General features: G+C 36.2%; 1 protein-coding gene across 1 annotated transcript in view; it reads left to right on the forward strand.

The window, feature by feature from the left end:
- The window catches only part of LOC126176238 (uncharacterized), a 400926-nt gene that overhangs the window by 287520 nt on the left and 92092 nt on the right, over positions 1-21314 (forward strand). The window contains exons 9-10 of the mRNA XM_049923383.1: positions 1182-1368; positions 6412-6598. Of these exons, the coding sequence (XP_049779340.1) occupies positions 1182-1368; positions 6412-6598 (374 nt within the window). The remainder of the gene's footprint in view (positions 1-1181; positions 1369-6411; positions 6599-21314) is intronic.

Raw genomic sequence — 21314 nt, forward strand, 5'->3', positions numbered from 1 at the left:
TCTGGGAAAATTTGATTGATTGGAAATGAATTGACTGTAACAAACCTTAATTACAATTATTAAATGGGGATCAGCCTGTAGGCAGTTGCTCTCCTATACAGGTACCAGATGTTTCAAAAAGATTTTTACAGCTTTAGTCACATACATTTCAGAAATGGGAATAGGTAGAGAGGCACAGTTAGTGGCATTATGTTCACTCACACCTTAACCTATTTTTATTCTTATTTTCTCATGTTAATTATTATCTGCCCCCCTCCCCTCCCAGTAGTTGGCACAGTGTATGGAATAGTTGGTACAGACAAGATCAGACACTCAGGTCCTATGGAACCCCATTACGTTATTTTCTTTAAGCAGGACCTGCAGGAACTGTGAGCTTGCATCATAGCAGCAATAGTCAATGTTAATGAGGATGTGCTAGGCAGGACATGGGACTGGAATATTGATTACATATCCTGGGTGCTGTTTCAACAGTATTCCAGCCCTGTCAGCAACAATGGGGGCTGGACCTATAGTAACCAGTCTCGCTTTAATACCAGGGTGGAGCCTTTCATCGTGTCAGCATGGCCCTTTGCGCCAGAATGCACTGACAGCTTTCTGTTTGCTTGACCTACGGTTACAGATGCCAATTTGAATGGTGCAACAGGTGTTTTGTATTTAGACTCCTGTTGTAGTTTATTAACAAAATAGTTTTTTACTTTCTTGTGTTACAACTGAAAACAGAATTAGCCACTATTCAATAAAAGAAGCTGAAAAGACTAAAGTTTCAGGTTCTTTTCAATTTCATTGTATAGAAATACATCGAAGAAGGTAGATCAATGTAACATCTTGTTGCTTATAATATTCCAATATGCATTGCAAACAGCTGAAAAGTCAGCAGCTGTAAAGATTTGTTGTTTATAGTGTACAACTCCAACTGTCATTAATTTTTCTGCAGATGCCACAAGATGAACAGTCAGTGTAAATGAACAATTTGCAACTAAAATCTGTGAAAACCTCTATTTCATTTACATGTCCAGTATTGTATATTATAAACTAGTGCATCAGTAATATTCATAGTTTACTTAATACAGTGTAACTCCTGTACTATTTGTCGTACCTAACATAAACATAAAACACTACTACCATCTGAATTTGATTTACAGTTTTCACCATTTTACCTACTGTTACTTCTCCCTGTTCAGCCTCTTCATCTTCTGGTGGAACTGTGGCATGCACTGACTCAGTGTCTGCTGTGGATCTGGATGCAAGACAAAGGGGAAGGGAAATGCTGCTATTGAAAGCAGAAGTGCAGAACTTGCAAGAAGAACTTTCCCAGTCTGATGCACGTCTTCGAATAGCACTAGAGATGGAGCAACGTCTCAGAGAGAGGTGGGAACTTTAGATGAAAATTTCTGATCAATATTGCTACTCCATAAAAATGTGTTCTGATAATCAGTTTATTGTCCTCATCAGTTTCTTTTATAATACAAACAGTAGTCCATTTAACAATGGCACTGAGAAGTTATGAGGTTCTTCAGAATTTTCAGTGGCCTAAGAACAGTATATACAATCGTTCTTGAGCAGCAAAATATATTTCAGTGCTGAGTCAGCTTTAAAAATAATGTCAAATATTTTGTCCTAGTTTCGGTATGCAGTCATTAACCAATGCATTACTACTGAAGTTTCTGTGTTCATTGTAAAAAGGAGTTATTTATTCCACTATACAAAAAATAATCTACAGGCTGCAGCTGGAAGTCAAAATAAATTCCCCACAAAATGAAATCCCTAGAACTGTAACAGTAAGTTTTCATGTAATATAATCAATTTTCTCTGAATTTTTATTTTCTAAAGGCCATCATCATATCTGCTGACAGAAATAAATGGAAGTAAATATAGATTTGAATGATTTTAGGATTCCATATGACACATCACTCAGTATACTGCGTATCATACCATACCATTACACTGTGATGGGTTGCAGTCCTTTGGTCTCTTTTCAAGCTGTGAAAGTAAATACAGCAAGATAATCTAATGTATTTCACACATCCAAATGAACACAGCATTAAGACAAGACTGCACAAGACAAGATTAAAAAAGGCTGCTTACTATCATTGATACTATAGGTTCTGAGGTTCTGCAATAAGCATGTGGAATGTCAGAGACAAAATTAAATGATATAAGCTGTGTAGACTTCTGTGAACAGAGTCAGTTGGTATTAAAGTCTTCTGAGCATCATACCATGTCATAATGTAAAAATGTGTGCTGGAGAAACCAATGTTTTGGTCGTAGTTGTGGTGGCCTTCTTCTGCTTGTACTGACCAATAGACCTAGAAGGCCTCTGTAACCATACTTGAAACTTTTGTTTCTCCATTTTAGTTCTTTACAGTATGATGCAGTATGATACTCAGAAAACTTTCGTGTCAAAATTAAATAAATGCATGAAAATCAATAACATGATACAGTGAGTTAGGAGTAGGACACTAGCTGAAATTTATCTCAGTTATGTGATGCCATGTGATGATACCATCTGATCCTATATTCTACAAGTTTTATTAGGGACCTCTTAAATATTGCTGTCTGTTGCTGTTGTGTGTGTGGAAGTGTGATAATTATGAAAAAGCCATTAACAGCATCTCACAGCCTGTCACAGTTGATGATCAGCTGTGTATACTAAAGCCATGGTCTTACATGAAACAAATGAAATGAAAACCCCCATTCTCCTGATAGCAGCCATTGTGTGAAGTATCACTAGCACAAACAGTCAGATGAAGTGCAGGTGTAAATATCAGTTCCACTGTGGAACATACTTTCCAAGACTCTAAGGAGAAGCACTAGTTATTAAAAAAGACTGCACAAATGATTGTACTTTTAAAATACTTACAACATTGTATAACTACCAAATGTGTCACAAATGGGTTTCATAAATGTTGTTCAATTTTGAAGTGACAGTACTGGAAGCTGTTCAGAACTTGTTTAGAAATAAACAGTTTTGTTAACCACAACTGGATAAAGTGATTGAAACTGTACTGATTGCTCTTGCCATAGTGCAAATTTCAGCCAACAGATCATCAGCTGTAATGCAGCTAGGAACATTATACTAGAATTGATGTAACTATAATCTGCCAGTTCATAATAACTTAGGTTCAGTGATATGCAAAAGTGAATCAGATAGAAACCATCAACTATATATCACTTTTTTGTTAAGCAAAATTGTCAGCTATGGCGTTTACATGAACTCATCGGTGTTTCAGAAATGTGCTTGTATTCGAAAAGGACTACTTCTGACAGAATGTGTAAGGTGTGGTATCTTGAGTACCACATGGTGCACCTCATAGTCACACCTTACAATATTTGTTTGTAAAAAACTGTAAGAAATATAGTGATGTGAAAATCATTATATGGCAAGGACTGGTGAATAAAGGTGCAGGATAACCATAGCATGTGTGTATGTAACTGTAGCACATATATGCCTAGCATTGGCACATCCCAACCAGATTTCCTTTGGTGTGAATGCTTAGGAGTCACAGAAATGTAGTGATAAAAGAGCTCACACAACCCAAAAAGATGCTACAATGATGGACGTGCACAAAATTTCTTCCATTTGTTGTTGTTAGCACTATAATTGGTACCAAACTATTTCACAATGATAATTCTCATTAAAAAGAAAACTCCTAGCATTTCATGGTGCTGCACTAGTTTCTGGCAAACATGGACACGTAATGCCTTCATTTTCAGAATTAGCTGGTGTGTCACCTGAAGAACACTTTCAGACTTGCTGGACAAGTAAGCAAGACCACATTGTGCATCCCACAATTGTTTCAAATGGTGTGTTGCATAAAAGTACAGCCTTTCAAATATAATGTGCTTCAGTTTCATTTTGGAGTTGACTAACAAGTACTGATAATTTATGTTGGAAGTCTCCTCCTTGTCAGAAGTGGTAAATATAGAAGCATTCTTGAAACTTGTATCATCTGCTCTTAAAACCACATCTAACAATACGAATAACTGTCAGTCTAATAATATGATGTTTTATTTTAAATACAATACACCTCTGAAGGGTTTAATTTCATTCATTTTCTAACTTAATGCTCACCTGTGGCTGAAGACACTCTGATGCTTGAGAAAGCCAATCTTAATAATGACCTTGGGAGCCAAAAACATTTGTTTCTAAAATAAAAGTGCAACTTGCACTGATTTTCTATTCAAATTCCAGACATTTGATATCTATCACTTTCACGAATTAGTGATTCACTCATGATAGTCATCATATATTTGCAAATGTTTCCCCCCTTAAAATGTCAGTTGCTGATCCTATACTTTCCACTGAAATTTCTTCACTTACTTTGTCTCCTTTCATATTACATGAGGGTGACAATTGTCAATGGACAAACAAGCCTTTTGTAAGTAATCTATCTTAGTATTTCAGTAACTTTTTGAATCTTTGCAATTCCTCTGTAGAACATTAAGTTCCTGCCCTCTTTTATCATATCAATTAGGTATCTAGATCTCGGTATTAACTTCCGTTAATAAATCATGACACTTGTTGCACTCATGTTGTCCAGTACACCATTTCTAGAATCTTTAGTCACCTGTTAAACATAGTAGCAAATACAGGAGTGCAGTAACCACTATAAATTAACTTATAGAAAAATGGCAACATGCCATGAATTGTGTCACTTTGTGCTGATGATGGTGGTAAGTAGAGCTTTGAACCTCTAATGTAATGCCATCAGGGCAATGAATGTTTGAAGATGTTCTTGACTGCAGGGCAAAACTAGTAATACAGCAAATAATATGCAACATTGGTGGTTTGTCTGTACATTAATACTGATTCAAAAATTCTAGAAATATCAACGTTTTATTAGTTTCAAAAAATAAATTATCAGTTGCTGTCTCCTGTAAATGGCAATGGAAATGACAGTGAATGACAGAGATAGTGAAATACTACTGAGAAATTTTGTCAGATACTTTGAAGAGCACAGAGTAGATCGACAAAGTTGCCATGAGATTAAGATGCATTTTAAAATATTTTCTGCAAAAAGTGCTGCCCAGTTCAGTGTTTTTAAACAACAGTATCACAGAACCATAGAAAGCTGCCATAATGAGTATTTCCTCTTGAGGAGTCAGTTTTGGTTTAGCAATGATCATCAACTCAAGCATTAACACTGCATCAGATTAAAGGTAGGTTCCTTGGGAGGTAAAATGCATAATTGTTTTCCGCTGTAGCATCTGTCACAAATAAAGGCATTGTCATCTTATACATTTTCTTCAGTCACCAAGTGCAAAAACTGTTAGCCTGCTGCAGTGTTCAGCATTCAGCTGCCCAAAATCATATCACAAACTGAATTGTCAATGAAAACAAATGTCATTTGATTAAATTGTCAGTTTATGACACAACTTTGGCCAGATGGAATGCAACAAAAAACAGTTATGAATTTGCTGTCAGGAAACCTTCCTGTAACATGATGTAATGTTTATCCAAGGCCTGAAGATGCCTGCTAAACCAAAATTGGCTGTCTGTGAATAAATACACATTACAGTAGCTATGGTGATTCCATGATGCCAATCCTGAGAAAGAGTTTAGGCAAAGTCCAAAGTGATACCATCCACTATACTTACTTTTAAATGGCATGGAATCTTTAAAAATGAGTAATTACAAAATGGATACTGTAGCACAGATTCAAGTTGGTTGAATCTGATTCTAAAATGGAAACTCTATATTGGAATATCAACAATATTATGAAAAGAATAGATTGCTACTCATTATAAAGATGACACATTGAGTTGCAGACAGGCATGATGAGAGTTACATATAAGATTTCAGCCAAAACCTTCTCCAGAAAAAAGAAATGTACACACATTCACACAAGCAACACACTTCAGAGACACACGACCACTGCCTCTAGCATCTCTGCCAGACAAGCATATTCTGACAGTCTGGCCAAAGTAACTGGAGGTAGTTGTCATAAACATGTGAGGGGTCCTTGCTTGTGTGAATGTCATGCCATTTCTTTTTTCTGGAGAAGGCTCTGGCCAAAATCATGTATGTACCAATCTTTTCATCATGCCTACCTGCAACTCAATATGTCATCTTTACAGTGAGTAGCAATCTATGCTTTGAATAATATTGTTAACTTGATCTTAGGTAAATGTCAAATGCAGCAACAGAGGGCAGTTCTTATCAATATTCTTTGCTCACTCCATTTGTCCTTAATTAGCAAATATTAATTACATACATTTTTTCTAGGGAAGTGCTCTTTTTAAATTTACTCAGAGTTTATATTTTTATGTTACTAGCAAACTAAGTTTCTATAGTATAAATCAGAGTTCACACTGTTTACAATTTAAACTGTGTTTATCCATTCGTGCATAGCCATTAGCATACAACATTTTTATAATATCAGTGATGGGAAGATAAGATCTTTTCTACAGACTAGCCATGGCCACACACTCAGACAACGGCAGCCTGAGTGTGTCAAGTGTAGGAGAGCAGCTTGTGCACTGCTACCGTGACCTCTACCAGTCTGCAAGGGTGGATACTCTTGATGCTCTTGACAGCCTGCCTCTGCTCAAGGATGCTGATGAACTTAAATCTAAAATATTGTTTTCAGTGATTGTGGTGAGTGCTTGTGAAAGACCGATTCTTCTGGAACTTTTCTATTTTCCTTTCCATTTTCAACAAACTTCTTGCATTCTGTCTAGCTAAGGGACTCAAACTTTCTTCGTGTAACTGTATTCTTTTCAGTATCTTGAGATGTACTGTCCAATTTAACTCCTGTGTTGCCTTTTAAGCAATGGGGAAATTAAGAACTGGGTTGCTGTGAAAAAGTACAATTTTCCATAACTGTAGTGTACATAATAATTTTAGACTTGCATGTTCATTTCCTTATAAATTCTTTTTGTGTCATTTTTGTATATATTCAAAAAAACATTTATAGGTGTAGAATATCTAAAGTGATACAGATAAATCATTGACCCACTGACAGTATGGACTGGTGATGTAGATCTAACAGAGCTCAATTTTTGCTGAATATTACAATTCATGTAGAATAACACAGTTTAGAAATGAGAATGGTGGCATAACTAATACATTGTGGAAAACGGGAAGTGATAAATAGGAAATATTAAATAAACTCTCCATGATTTGAAACTGCAATAGTACTTACTTGCGATTAACGTCATCAGTTGTCTCTTTTTTGAAGGGAGGGGTTGACTAGTCAAAATTTCAGAATAAACTTTATCAGCACTTGTTTATTCAAATTATTTTAATCTTATGTCTGTAAATAAAGGAACTATTTTCCAGCAACTTATTGTTACTAAGTAAATATTATTCACAGCTTTTCTATTATGTGGTCTCTGTCTTGTGCTATCTCTTTCCTTTCCAACAAATAATAAATATCTATTTTATAGTTTTTTTTCAGTTTGCTTCATAGTCAAGAAGCAAAAAAATCGAATAGCTGAATTTTAATAGATAACAATTTTAATAGATAACACGACAACTTCTGATTCAAAAGAAACTTGTAGGTATTCAAGATGGTTTAGACTATCAATCAAATTAGTTCTAAGTCAGAAAAATTTTCACAGAACTACTGAATTTCTAAATCGAAAAAATAGCATCATTAATGCAAAAAAACCTCCTATAACCACTGTGGAAGTTCAAATTTAACACAGATTAATAGAATAAAAATTGGAGAATTGCACAGAAGAATAATCAATAAATGTGTTGCTAAGAGCTGTACTCAGACATCCAGAAATATGAAATAATTTTGGTTGGAAGAAGTGATTCACATGTCACACTGCTCAAATCTGAACTGAACAAGAATCTTTAGAGAGATGAAACAAATAAAACAATACCACAACTGAAAGAATCAGATGTTACAAAACACTTCTATATTCTGCACTAACTATTGGCAATCATAAATCACACACAGCATTATAACAATATTATGAAAAGTATATTTAAAAAGAAAGATGATGAGACTTACCAAACAAAAGCGCTGGCAGGTCGATAGACACACAAACAAACACAAACATACACACAAAATCTAGCTTTCGCAACCAATGGTTGCCTCGTCAGGAAAGAGGGAAGGAGAGGGAAAGACAAAAGGATTTGGGTTTTAAGGGAGAGGGTAAGGAGTCATTCCAATCCCGGGAGCGGAAAGACTTACCTTAGGGGGAAAAAAGGACAGGTATACACTCGCACACACACACATATCCATCCTCATATACACAGACACAAGCAGACTTGTAGGTATTCAAGATGGTTTAGACTATCAATCAAATTAGTTCTAAGTCAGAAAAATTTTCACAGAACTACTGAATTTCTAAATCGAAAAATGTCTGCTTGTGTCTGTGTATATGAGGATGGATATGTGTGTGTGTGCGAGTGTATACCTGTCCTTTTTTCCCCCTAAGGTAAGTCTTTCCGCTCCCGGGATTGGAATGACTCCTTACCCTCTCCCTTAAAACCCAAATCCTTTTGTCTTTCCCTCTCCTTCCCTCTTTCCTGACGAGGCAACCATTGGTTGCGAAAGCTAGATTTTGTGTGTATGTTTGTGTTTGTTTGTGTGTCTATCGACCTGCCAGCGCTTTTGTTTGGTAAGTCTCATCATCTTTCTTTTTAAATATATTTTTCCCACGTGGAACGTTTCCCTCTATTATATTCATAATATTATGAAAAGGATAGATTGCTACTATCCATATAGCAGAGATATTGTGTTGCAGATAGCCACAACAAAAAGACTATTAAACCCATAAGGTTTCGGACACACACACACACACACACACACACACACACACACACACACACACACACACACACACACACACACACACAAACAAACACAAGCGCGTGCGCGCATGTGCGCACATGTGCCCACACATACATTTATGCAAACACAGCTCACACACACATGACCCGTATCTCTGGCAGCCAGAGACAGTGATCTTGCATGTGTGAGTTGCATTTGCATATGTGTGTGTGTGTGTGTGTGTGTGTGTGTGTGTGTGTGTGTGTGTATGTGTGTGTAGGTGGGTGGGTGGGTGGGCATGTGGGTGTGTGTGTTGCCTATTTCAGAAGTGCCTGTCTGGGACTCAACATCTCTGCTACATGGTGAGTAGAACATTGTCACTATTCCATCCTGGATTTTCCATTGTATGACAGTCAGCATTATGGTTATATCAACAATCACAAACAATATGCCCTTTATGAAGTTATCAACTGTCAAATATAGGAGGGTAAAAGACAAATGAAATGGCTACTAGCACTCTTTAAACACATTTAAAAACCTTTGAACAAGAGTCTACCCACTAGTAATGCCATGAGAATGAGGGCTGAGACATTATTTTTGCTACTTGCATGAAAATAACATATGTGTAGTATGATGACATTTAAAAATAGTTGCTCAAAGAAGTATTGACAGTATATTTGAGTGAGACAAAAGTCATTTTAAAACTTTAAACACAAAATTGTCAATGCAGTATTTTGAATGAATACAAGACATTGATTAAAATATAATTAATGAAAAATGTGAGCAAACTGGCTGTCCAAAACACCTGGGGTAATGCTATTTAAGGATAAGAGGCACAGTGAGTCAGTTATAAAAGACTTTTGATTAGTATCACCAGTGTCCTTGGAGAGTAGACAACACGCATTCCTTCTGATACAACAGCCATGTAAAATCATTCGTAACAATCTTTTTCACTAGTTTATCTTTTAGCATCTTCAAGCTAAGTGTTATAATCCTGAAATATTGTATGTCTTTATAACCTTTCCAAGAGATTTTTAACCACAACTGAATAGGCCCATTGACATGTTGCAACATTTCAGTGTGTCATCATAAAGCAAGGGAAATAATGAGAGATATAGCTGTGCTATACTAACTACATAGATTATTTTATTCAAAGCAACATAATGCATCACTGTCTCATCCTGTATCAACCACTCTGCACATGTTCTGACAGATATTTGTCTAGACCACAAGAATTCTGTAAATTTTTTCTTAATTATTTCACAGCATCTACATCTACATCTATACTCCACAAAGCACCATGAAGTTAGCAGAAGGTACATCCCATTGTACCAGTTATTGGGCTTTCTTTCCATTGCATTCATGTATGGAGTGCAGGGAGAATGATTGTTTGAATGTCTCTGTACATGCTGTAATTATTCTAATCTTGTCCTTATGAACCCTATGCAAGCAATACATAGGATGCTATAGTATATTCCTAGAATCATCATTTAAAGCTGGATCTTGAAACTTTATTAATAGACTTTATCATTACAGCTATCTTCAAGAGTCTGCCACGTCAGTTTCTTCAACATCTCTGTGTCCCTCTACCATGGGTCAAACAAACCTATAACTACTTGTGGATCCCTTCTCAGAATATGTTCAATACCCCCTGTTACTCCTATTTGATATGAATCCCACACATTTGAGCAATATTCTAGAATAGGTCACATTAGTAATTTGTAAGCAATTTTGTTTGTAGACTGATAGCACTTCCCTAGTATTGAATCAATAAACTGAGGTATACCACCCACTTTACCCACAACTGAGGTTATGTGATCATTCCATTTCATATTTACATTTCTGGTCATTTAAAACAAGTAGCCAATCTTTGCACCACTTTGAAATGTCATCAAGATCTGACTGAATAATTTTGCAGCTTCTTTCAGACAGTACTTTATTATAGACAACTACATCATCTGCGAAAAGTCTGAGGCTACTATTAATATTGCCTGCAAGGTCATTCAAAAATGGTTCAAAATGGCTCTAAGCACTATGGGACTTAACATCTGAGGTCATCAGTCCCATAGAATCAGAACTACTTAAACCTAACTAACCTAAGGACATCACACACATCCATGCCTGAGGCAGAATTCGAACCTGCAACTGCAGCAGCAGTGCGGTTCCGAACTGAAGTGCCTAGAAGTGCTCGGCCACAGTGGCCAGCTGCAAGGTCATTACGACACATCATGAACAGAAAAGCGCCCTACAAGCTTCCCTGGAGCACACCCAAAGTTACATACATGTCTGATGATGAATCTCCATCCAAGATTACATATTGTGTCCTCCATATCAAAAATGTCTTCAGTCCAATCAGATTCACACATACTTTTGACAATAAGTGTAGATGTGGCAGTGAGTCAAACGCTTTTTGGAAATCAAGAAATACTGCATGTACTTGATAGCCTTGATCCACAGCTTCCAGTTGTCATTTTACAAAAGTGTGAGTTGTGTTTTAGATGATTGTTGATGCTGATTGGCATGGGGGATGTTAGTCTGTTCAAGATACCTAAATATATTTGAGCTCAAAATATGTTCTAAGATTCTGCAACAAATTGATGTTGAGGATATTGGATGGTAGTTTTGGTCACTTCTACTATCCTTCTTGTAAATGAATGTGACCCATGCTTAATTCCTACCACTGGGCATCATTTTTTGTTCGAGCGATATGCAGCAAATTATAGTTATAAGAGGGGCTAATTCAGCCACAAATTCTTGATAGAGATTCTATTGGGCAATGGTGCTTTGTTCAGTTTTAATGATCTCAGCTATTTCTTAACACCACTGACATGAATACTTATTTCACTCATATTTTCTCTGATATGAGGACTGAGCTGGGGCAGTTCTCCAAGGTTTGCTATTGTAAAGGAAATTCTGAAAACAGAGTTAAGCATTTCAGTTTTTGCTTTGCTGCCATCTACTTCAGCTCCTGTCTCATTCACTAGGGACTGGACACTAACTTTGGTGCCACTAAAAGCCTTGGGTTTTGTGAAAGATCATTTGACAGTATTCTGCTATGGTAGTTACTGAAGGCTTGACATATTGCTCTCTTGACAGCCAAACATGTTTCATTCAGTATCTATCTATAGTCATACGCTTTGTTTTACACCTATTATGAAGTAAACTCTGTTTCTTTACAGTGACTGTATACCATGGATGGTCCCTACCATTATGAACTGTTCTGCTGTGTAAATATCTATCCAGTGCATGGTCAACTATTCATTTAAATTTGAGACATAGTTCCTCTACATGTTCCTGCCCTGTGCTGAAAGTTTCAAATTCCTCATTGAGATGTGACACTACTGATTTTTTTATCTATTTTATTGAACAGATATATATTTCTGTTTGTTTTAATTGTTCTTTGTATGGTGGTAATCATTGTTGCCACAACTGCTTCATGGTCACTGACATTATTTTCGGTGTGGACAACCTCAGAGGTCTGTTTGTTATCATTACATTCATTATATTTCTATCATGAGTAGGATTCCTAACTATCTGTTCAAGGTAGTTTTCAGAAAAGGCATTTAGTAAAATTTCACAGGATGTCTTATCATGCCCAACACTAACAAAACTGTAATTTTTCCCAATTGATACAACTGAACTGGGGTTTTTCTATATTACCAGTTACATCAGGAAATGAATCTGGGGGGTGAAAGAAGAACCCAATTACCATTTTATGCCCACCCCTGATACTGAATCTTGCCCAAACAATCTCACATGCAGCTTCAGTTTCTATTTCAGTGGATTTGAGTTTCTTGTCTACTGCAACAAATACATCACCTCCATTCCCATTTGCTTATCCTTTCATTTTCCCCCAAAATCTCACTGCTATTAATTTCAGGTTTCAACCAGCTTTCTATGCCTAGTATTATGTGAGCTTCACTGCTTTTCAGAAGTACTTTGAACTCTGTCAGTCTGTTGTGAATGCTCCAGTAGTAAACCACCAGGATTTTAATACTCTCATCTGTGGGTGGCATTTCTTTTGATCTTACACTAATACTTCTGGGTTTCCTACAGCTATCTTTATTTGGGTTGGATGATTGGATGGAAAGTTGTCTAATCTAAAAAACTCTTGTGTGCACCTCACAAGCAGTCAGCTACCTGGGTAGCACCTCTGATGTGTAGTGCGCACCTGACCAATTAAGGGCACCCTACATTTCTCAAGCCTGTGGTGCAAGTCCAAAAATGTCTGGTACAGTTGTGCAACTTGACTCAGAAGCAAGCAGCCACGTTCAATTCTGGGTACAATGCTGCAAATTGTGAGCTTCATTGAAATTCCATGCAGAAGGCTGGTCTTCTCAACCTTCTCTGTCAGTCACTTGAATGAGCCCAGATGACAGCCATTATTTGTTCCAATGTGCACCACAATCTTCAGTTGGTTACACCCTGTTCCCTCAATAACTGCTAGAATAGCCTATTCAGTACGTCGAATGAGGCCCCCGGTCATACACACTGGGTGCACCTGGTGGCTTTTCTGGCCTTTGCTGCCACTTCCCTAATGGATACCATCATTTTCCATAAATTTCAACTGCATACACTTAATGGACCCCTTCCCTTTTGCATTTGCCTCTTCTTGATACCGGACAAAACGGGTTTCCCCAAAACAGGTGAAGTGAGTCTAACAGGCTCAGTTTCAGTTCCAGTCAAGGACAACCCCTTGTACTTGTTTTTAGGGGGATTGGTAGAACACCCAGATTTCTCCCTTGACCCCATACACCCTGTACAGGATGCCTAGATCTACAATTGAAATGCCACTCACAGTCAAGTGGATAAGTAATGACAGATCCCGTACTCCAGAGGAGACATGATCCACAGGAGAGGGTAGTACTTGATGTACTACAGGCACCTGACTCTTGGAAGCTCTTCCAACACACCGACACCTAGCAGCTGCCAATCATATGACAATCGTCAGGGCAACTTCCTGCTGTTTATGAATGCCAATCAACTCATCCCATGTTTGAGAAGCACAGCATTCACAGGGGGCTGTTGAGGAGCCACAGTACATGTTCTGGACAATGATATCTCTGTTATTTTTGGAAGCCTGTTGAGGAGCCACAGTACATGTTCTGGACAATGATATCTCTGTTATTTTTGGAAGCCTGTTGAGGAGCCACAGTACATGTTCTGGACAATGATATCTCTGTTGTTTTTGGAAGCCATTTACAATAAAGTACCTTCTTTCTTGTTGATCTTTGATCTTCATGCTATAAGTTCAGGAATTTTTGTGTCAACTAAGGTTCTTTATCTACAGGTACAATTTTCATGTTGAGTTCAGGAGTGATATTACTGCAAAAACTGATGAGGCCTGATAAATATTTCTCCATTGACAATTCTTTCACAGTAACATGGAGACTGATGCTATTAATGACTTTTTGCAGCTAATATAAAGTCTATGTTTTTAGTTGGTTTCACTTCATCGTTTTTCCCATGACTTCAGGTCACCTCTTTTGACATCTACTTGAGTTGTAATCTTTTTCTGTTGAAGATCTTTAATTCTTCATATCCTGTACTGGTAATGCTTCTGCTTTGTGTCTCTCTTCTCTTTACCTTTCCCTCTGCTTACTTATGATGTTGCTGATGTGACAAGAAAGATGTTCCAGCTGATGAGGGAGATGAACAGTGTACAAATTCACAACTGAAGGTTTTTTGAGATGCTGAAGTGAAGATTATATGAGAGATTACATACAGTTACAAAGTATTTGAATTTAATATATTAGGACCTGAAATTTAATATGTTGGGGCCCCTAAGAAATTTTTCCCATGGTGTACCTAAATGAATTAATGAAAGGTTTGGAGAGAATAAATACTGTCCTTAATTCTGATTACTAAATGTAGGTAATATGATTTTATTTTCATGTAGAATTATGTAAAAATCTTGCCTGTGAAAGGTGAAGAGGAAGAGCATCTCCAGCTCACAATTTTTGTATTTTGTACAGATGTTACAATTTTGCTAATGATATGTGATCATGCTTGAACCATAATTGGAAAGTAACAAAGTATGTTTTAAATGTACTCACTGTAGCTTGTACAATACATAATTATTAAATTTATAACAAATGTCTATAAATTTTCTTATTTGACTGTAATGTTGTTGTTGCAGTCTTCAGTCCTGAGACTGGTTTGATGCAGCTCTCCATGCTACTCTATCCTGTGCAAGCTTCTTCATCTCCCAGTACCTACTGCAACCTACATCCATCTGAATCTGCTTAGTGTATTCATCTCTTGGTCTCCCTCTATGATTTTTACCCTCCACGCTGCCCTCCAATACCAAACTGGTGATCCCTTGATGCCTCAGAATATGTCCTACCAACCGATCCCTTCTTCTGGTCAAGTTGTGCCACAAACTTCTCTTCTCCCCAATCCTATTCAATACTTCCTCATTAGTTATGTGATCTACCCATCTAATCTTCAGCATTCTTCTGTAGCCCCACATTTTGAAAGCTTCTATTCTCTTCTTGTCCAAACTATTTATCGTCCACATTTCACTTCCATACATGGCTAAACTCCATACAAATACTTTCAGAAACAACTTCCTGACACTTAAACCTATACTCGATGTTAACAAATTTCTCTTCTTCAGAAACGCTTTCCTTGCCATTGCCAGTCTACATTTTATATCCTCTCTACTTCGACAATCATCAGTTATTTTGCTCCCCAAATAGCAGAACTCCTTTACTACTCTAAGTGCCTCATTTCCTATTCTAATTCCCTCAGCATCACCCGACTTAATTCGACTACATTCCGTTATCCTTGTTTTGCTTTTGTTGATGTTCATCTCATATCCTCCTTTAATATGCTTTCCAAAACAGCAGAGATTCATAAAATTTATTCATTTATAATTTATTTCTACTTCCCTTTTATCATTTCACTCTCATTCTTTTGTGTCTGTAACCAATAGTCATTTACTTTTACCATTCTCTGTTCAGTTTCTTATCTTTTCTTGTTTTTCATTCTGAGTATTCTGAATCAGTATTTGTATAATCTACAATGAAATATCCATCTGCTTTGACGTGAGGTGTAACTGACTTTGGACCCAAATTTCAGTGTGTTTAGTACATATGTACTGCATGTTAATTAATATTTTGTACCACATGAATAGTAAAAATCGGGTCAGCTGCCATAACAACACTGCTAAATTATAACACAGGAGTTTTTATTGTCATGTTATTAATCATTCAGTTGTCTTCATTAATACTTAAATCAATTCATTTCTTGCCAGATTTTTCATTTGTCATTTTTACTATCCCATCTATTATTTAAATTTTACTTTTGGCATTACTAATGTGGTACACAACAGTCATTATCTTCAATAATTTGTCACATGAGAGCAGTTGTATGTTTGTATTTGCCCTAATCATTTCAAATAGTTCTGTTGTTTAGGAAACAGATAATTTGATTCCTTTTGTAGTTCACACCTACTTTGTGGTATGGTGGAATTGTACGTGACAGTTGTTAAAGACAGAAATTTATCAAGAAATGCATTAAACCAGATCTGAGTTTTAGCACATTGTACAAACTGCTTTAGCTGATATGTTGGAGGCACCTTCCAGAGCTGTCTTTTGCGAAATCATCAACACCTCAGAGTTTTCTCATTATTCATTTGAATCTGTGTAACTATTTTGTCTATTATTGTCTGTCAGGATCTGAGACCCCATTTAAAACTAGGTGAATGGTAACTTCATTGATATGTGATCATGCTTGAACCATAATTGTCACTGAAGAAACAATACCACATAACTGATTCCCGATTTTCCAGATTTCGATCTGCTGGCATAATTGACTTAGTGTACCTGCTATTACCACAGAAATATTGAACTTCCTATTCTTTACAATGAAAATGAAACTCAAGGAACATTGCTCAAGTCACATAAGGTAAAAATAAGGTGTAAATACTATGTAATTGCAGAAGAATGAAATACTGCATAACTGGAGTATTGGGTGTCTGTGAGATTGTTTATGGATGACGCTGTTGTCTGTATGAAGGTTGTAGTGACAGAAGACTCCGGGAAAATACAGGAAAACCTGCAGAGGATTGACAAATGTTGTAGTGACTTGTAATCACTCCCATAATCAAATCTCCAGTTTCATATGCTACTTTCAACTGAGCAATGGCAAGAAACAATAATAGCATACTGGAGCTGCATTCTGTTTTCCATGTATGCAGCAAACTGACACAGAGTCAGTTATGTGGTATTCTTACTTCATTGGTGATCCACTAAAGGTTAGCTGCTTAAGTGATATAATCCTGTGCAATTCTGAAAGAAACATTTACAGCTGACATCAAAGTCTGTGTATTAAGTAATTTTTCTTATAACATGTTTTGTCATTCCTTTTCAAATAATTGCTACTAAAATAATCATAAATTATTGTTGCTTCTTCTTGTCTATTAGGAAACAGAGCTGTGTTTCACATTATTCAGAAAAATTATTATAATTTTGCAGTACAGCCCTACAAATTGTATTTATTATAATTTTGATGTTCTGCAGAACCACTCCAAATGTATATGCTTCTACATTTTGAAATTAACTGAAACTAATCACTCAGTGACCCTAGTTGAATTTCCTGTAAGGTTAAAGTGCAGAAAGGAGTTAAACACATTACTTTTATTTACAGGTGCATCTCACTTCCAGTTTCTTTCACAAATCTTTGAGAAAGCTACCTATGCTGGAAGGGAAACCCTCATAGTTCCTAACTTACAAATAAAGTTCCAGTTTCCAAGTTTGAGACAACTCCAATTATTTCCAGCAGGTTGCAATTATTTTTCATTTCAGCTGTGAAGGTCCTTCTGTACCATTAGCTCTTCAGTAAGAAGTAACAGGCTTTTTTATTTCAAAACAAAATTTAAAGAAGCATTTACTAAAAAAATCTGTCACAGCTGCGGTACATATGTTTGGCAACTAGTTTCAAATCATCTGGTTCATTCTCAAACCTGGTCTACTGAGGCTGCAAAAATAGTACACAGTTTTCAATGAACAATTAAACAAATGTGGAATTACAACATAAGTAATACAAATGTAACAGATATTAACTGAAATTACAGTTTCAGAAAATTTACTGGCCTCATACAAACATGATTTTATATTCATAGACTAAAAGCGGCAAGCGAAAACTGTACTTTTTCACTCGCCGCTTCAGTCCATATACATAAAATAAGAAATTGATTATTTGAATTCAGACATACCTGTACTGTAAGTGGCTGCTCGTAATAACAAACATCAAAATGGCAATACATGCTTCTTAAAATATTCACATATGACTGTCCCAGTCAACATGGGCCTGTTTTAGCAAGTCAAAATCTCACTGGAGGCCAACACAGCCAACAGTACCAGGAAACTTCCTACGATGCTAGTGTCATGCCTAATGTAAAAGGACAAGTCCACAGCCAGAGGTCATGTCGCATTTTAAATTTGGATGTGTCAAAGCACCTTATTAATCTTTTTGTTGATGAAATGAATGACAATGGCAAATGTAAAAGTAAAATTATTGTGTTACACACACACATTACATATTTGAATGTCAGACAACCGTTTCATGTTAGGTTTTCACATATAGGCTACACACAATGGCCTTTTTCAATTTCTGATTATTACATTGGGCACCCAAAATAGTGTATGATGATCTCACAGTGAATAAATAATAAATGCTGTGAACTGTGTGACATAAATCACAATGTTTCATATGAGAGCATTTTGTAGTGCGTATCATATCAACTGAATGTAATCTGTGATTAGATATGCATGTCAAGTCACCGAATATGTCAGATCGTGATGTTTGAATTTGACATTGTCATGGATCTCACAGCACTTAAGTGTTTCTGTAATTAGATTAGTATGTCTAGCTAGTAAATTTGTCAGGTCATTATGTTTGAATCTGACAGCTGCTGTTACTTGTGAGGCACTGTGTGAAAAGGGTTGTCCGTACAGCATGTGTGACCAGTACCACAAAATTGTTTAAAATTATATGAAATGCTTGAGCATCTATTACTGTATTCATTCCCTGTAATTTAACACAATAGGATTTGCACAAACAGATAAACATTATGATTACAGTGCAAGGTGATTTCAGTGTAGTTGCATATGATGAGACGTGATAATGATTCTGTGCCATGAGACACTGTTTTATTAATATTATGTAGCTTCTCTTTACAAAATTTATTGGCTGAACCAACAATATATATTGTTTTTAAATGTTCAGCACATGTCCAAGGCAAGCTCAGAGTTTTGATCTGTTGTGAAGGTTCATTAAAGTGCATGTTCTGCCATAATGTGACAGTTTCATTCTGTTCCATACGCAGCTGAAGATGACAACAATCTGTATGTATGTTGCAAAATTTTTAATGGAGCAACAAATGTGATTTTATTAATTTATCTTTAGTTGTATTTTATATTGATTGTGACTGGTTAATTTAATTTATTTAATTCATGTACCCAATGGCCATGGACATGCACCTGAACATGAAACGTTCGTCTTATTTTCAAATACGTAATGTGTTCACATGACACTATTTTTTGTATTTGTATTTGTGTAATGCTTGTACATTTTCCACTATTATTCACTATATTGATGAGAAGATTAATAAAGGTGCTTTGACGTATCCACATTTAAGGTGCGTCATGCCCATTGGCTGCAGGCCTCCTTGTATATGAGGGATGACACTAGTGCCTCATACTGTCAAATGTGTTGGGCTCCAGTCTGATTGTGACATACATCTGCAAACATTTTGTAGAACATGTATTGCCTTTTTTTTGTTTGTTATGAAGATTAGTCACTTTCAGTGCAGGCATGTCTGAATTCAAATAATTAAGTTCTATTACATTTGAACTGTTTATATTGTATTTCCACATTTGCATTCACTATCACTAACAACTCTGTACTATTTTCTTGTAGCCTCAGTAGGTCAGGCTTGAGAATTAACTGTACAGTTTGAAACTAGTCGTCAAACATATGAGTTGCAACTGTGACAGATCTGTTAATAAACACTTCATGAAACACTAAAAAAGTTGCTGGTCCTGTGTCAACAAAATATTGAAAATGAAAAAAAATAATGATAGGAAAGCATAACCTACACTGAATGATGGTTCAGCCTTAAATCAGCCATTGGTTTCTGGTTATCTTCCCTCACAGTCTCCCCACTACAAGCACTTCAGGATTTTCTTGCATCCAGCGAGGCTCCGCCTTTTCTGCAGTGGCTCCAATATGGTACCAACATATTCACTTCCAAATTAAACAATTTCCATTCCTCAGAAACTGATGACCTCATAAAGAGTTAACTAAGGACATCTATGAATCACACACGAACAAGCTCCACATTGTAATAACATGGTTACCTGTCACATATGTCTGACAGAATTCTTCCTTTTTTAAAAATGTTTTAACTATTTGTAGCATGGTTCCTATACTCCTCTCCATGTGCTTCTTCAAGCAAATCAAATGTTTCTGTGAACTACTTCCCAGTTTGCAGTAGAATTTCCGAAGCATTTAGTTTTGTATAACTCCAATGTGACATTCATCAAACATTTTGTATAGTTACTCATTATTGTGTTAAAAAAATTCTCAAATTTGCAAATGATATCAATCCTTGTCAGCTATTAGGTGTTCTTGAACAACTGAAAAGAATAAAAAAATTCCTGTACACAGCATTAAGACTATGTTGGAATGGCTGACAAAAGATCAAAGGAGTCTCCTTCAAGAATGAAAAAGTATCTTTTAGTGAGGAATACCTCAAAATCATCAGTACCTCAGATAAAAATTTTCTGATAGTGATGTAATGAACTAAGCAAATAGATAGCTTTGAATGAAAGCATTAATTTCTATATGAAAAATGGCTTAAAATGAAAGAATACGTAATAAACTAAGTACATAAATCTGTGTGCTTAATATTAGGTTTTCTGCCCTCTGCATGCCTGGCTCATTGCAAAATGTTCAGTCACATGGGTGACATTACGAACACTTGCTGAACAACAGTCTACTGGTAATAATGCAGGTCAGTCATTGAGGATATTCCTTCCTGTGTTTTGTATTGGATACAAATCCAGATCTCTACCTTTTATAGACAATTCCACAAAGGACAGATCCAAGTTTATGTCCAAGGCAACTCAGAGTTTGGTCTGTTGTGAAGGTTCATTTTAGTGATATGTTCTGCCATAATATGACAATTTCATTCTGATCTATGTACAGCTGAATATGATATACTTCCAAGCATACATTTTAGAAGTAGACAAAATTTTACTAATTGCCCATTAGTACAAGCCAATAGGATAGCCATCAAGACCTCCATATAGCTTGCCCTTTGTTGTAATCAATATTTACTACCAGTTGTAGTACTGGCTTTTTAGTATGGCTTTTTTATTTTCTTCATTAGTTTTTTCCTCACATTTTGACTGTAATATTGTAAAATGTCTTATTATTTAATGCCTTCTTGATTTCTGTGCTGGCATTCAGGACACCATTCTCTTCCATTATGTTCCTCACAACACTCTTTGCCCATTCAAGACAATTTTTGCTTATGATTATCAACAGTATTGATGTGTAACAATACTTTGATTT

The sequence above is a fragment of the Schistocerca cancellata genome, chromosome 3 (assembly GCF_023864275.1).
Source record: "Schistocerca cancellata isolate TAMUIC-IGC-003103 chromosome 3, iqSchCanc2.1, whole genome shotgun sequence".
Taxonomy (NCBI): Eukaryota; Metazoa; Arthropoda; class Insecta; order Orthoptera; family Acrididae; genus Schistocerca; species Schistocerca cancellata.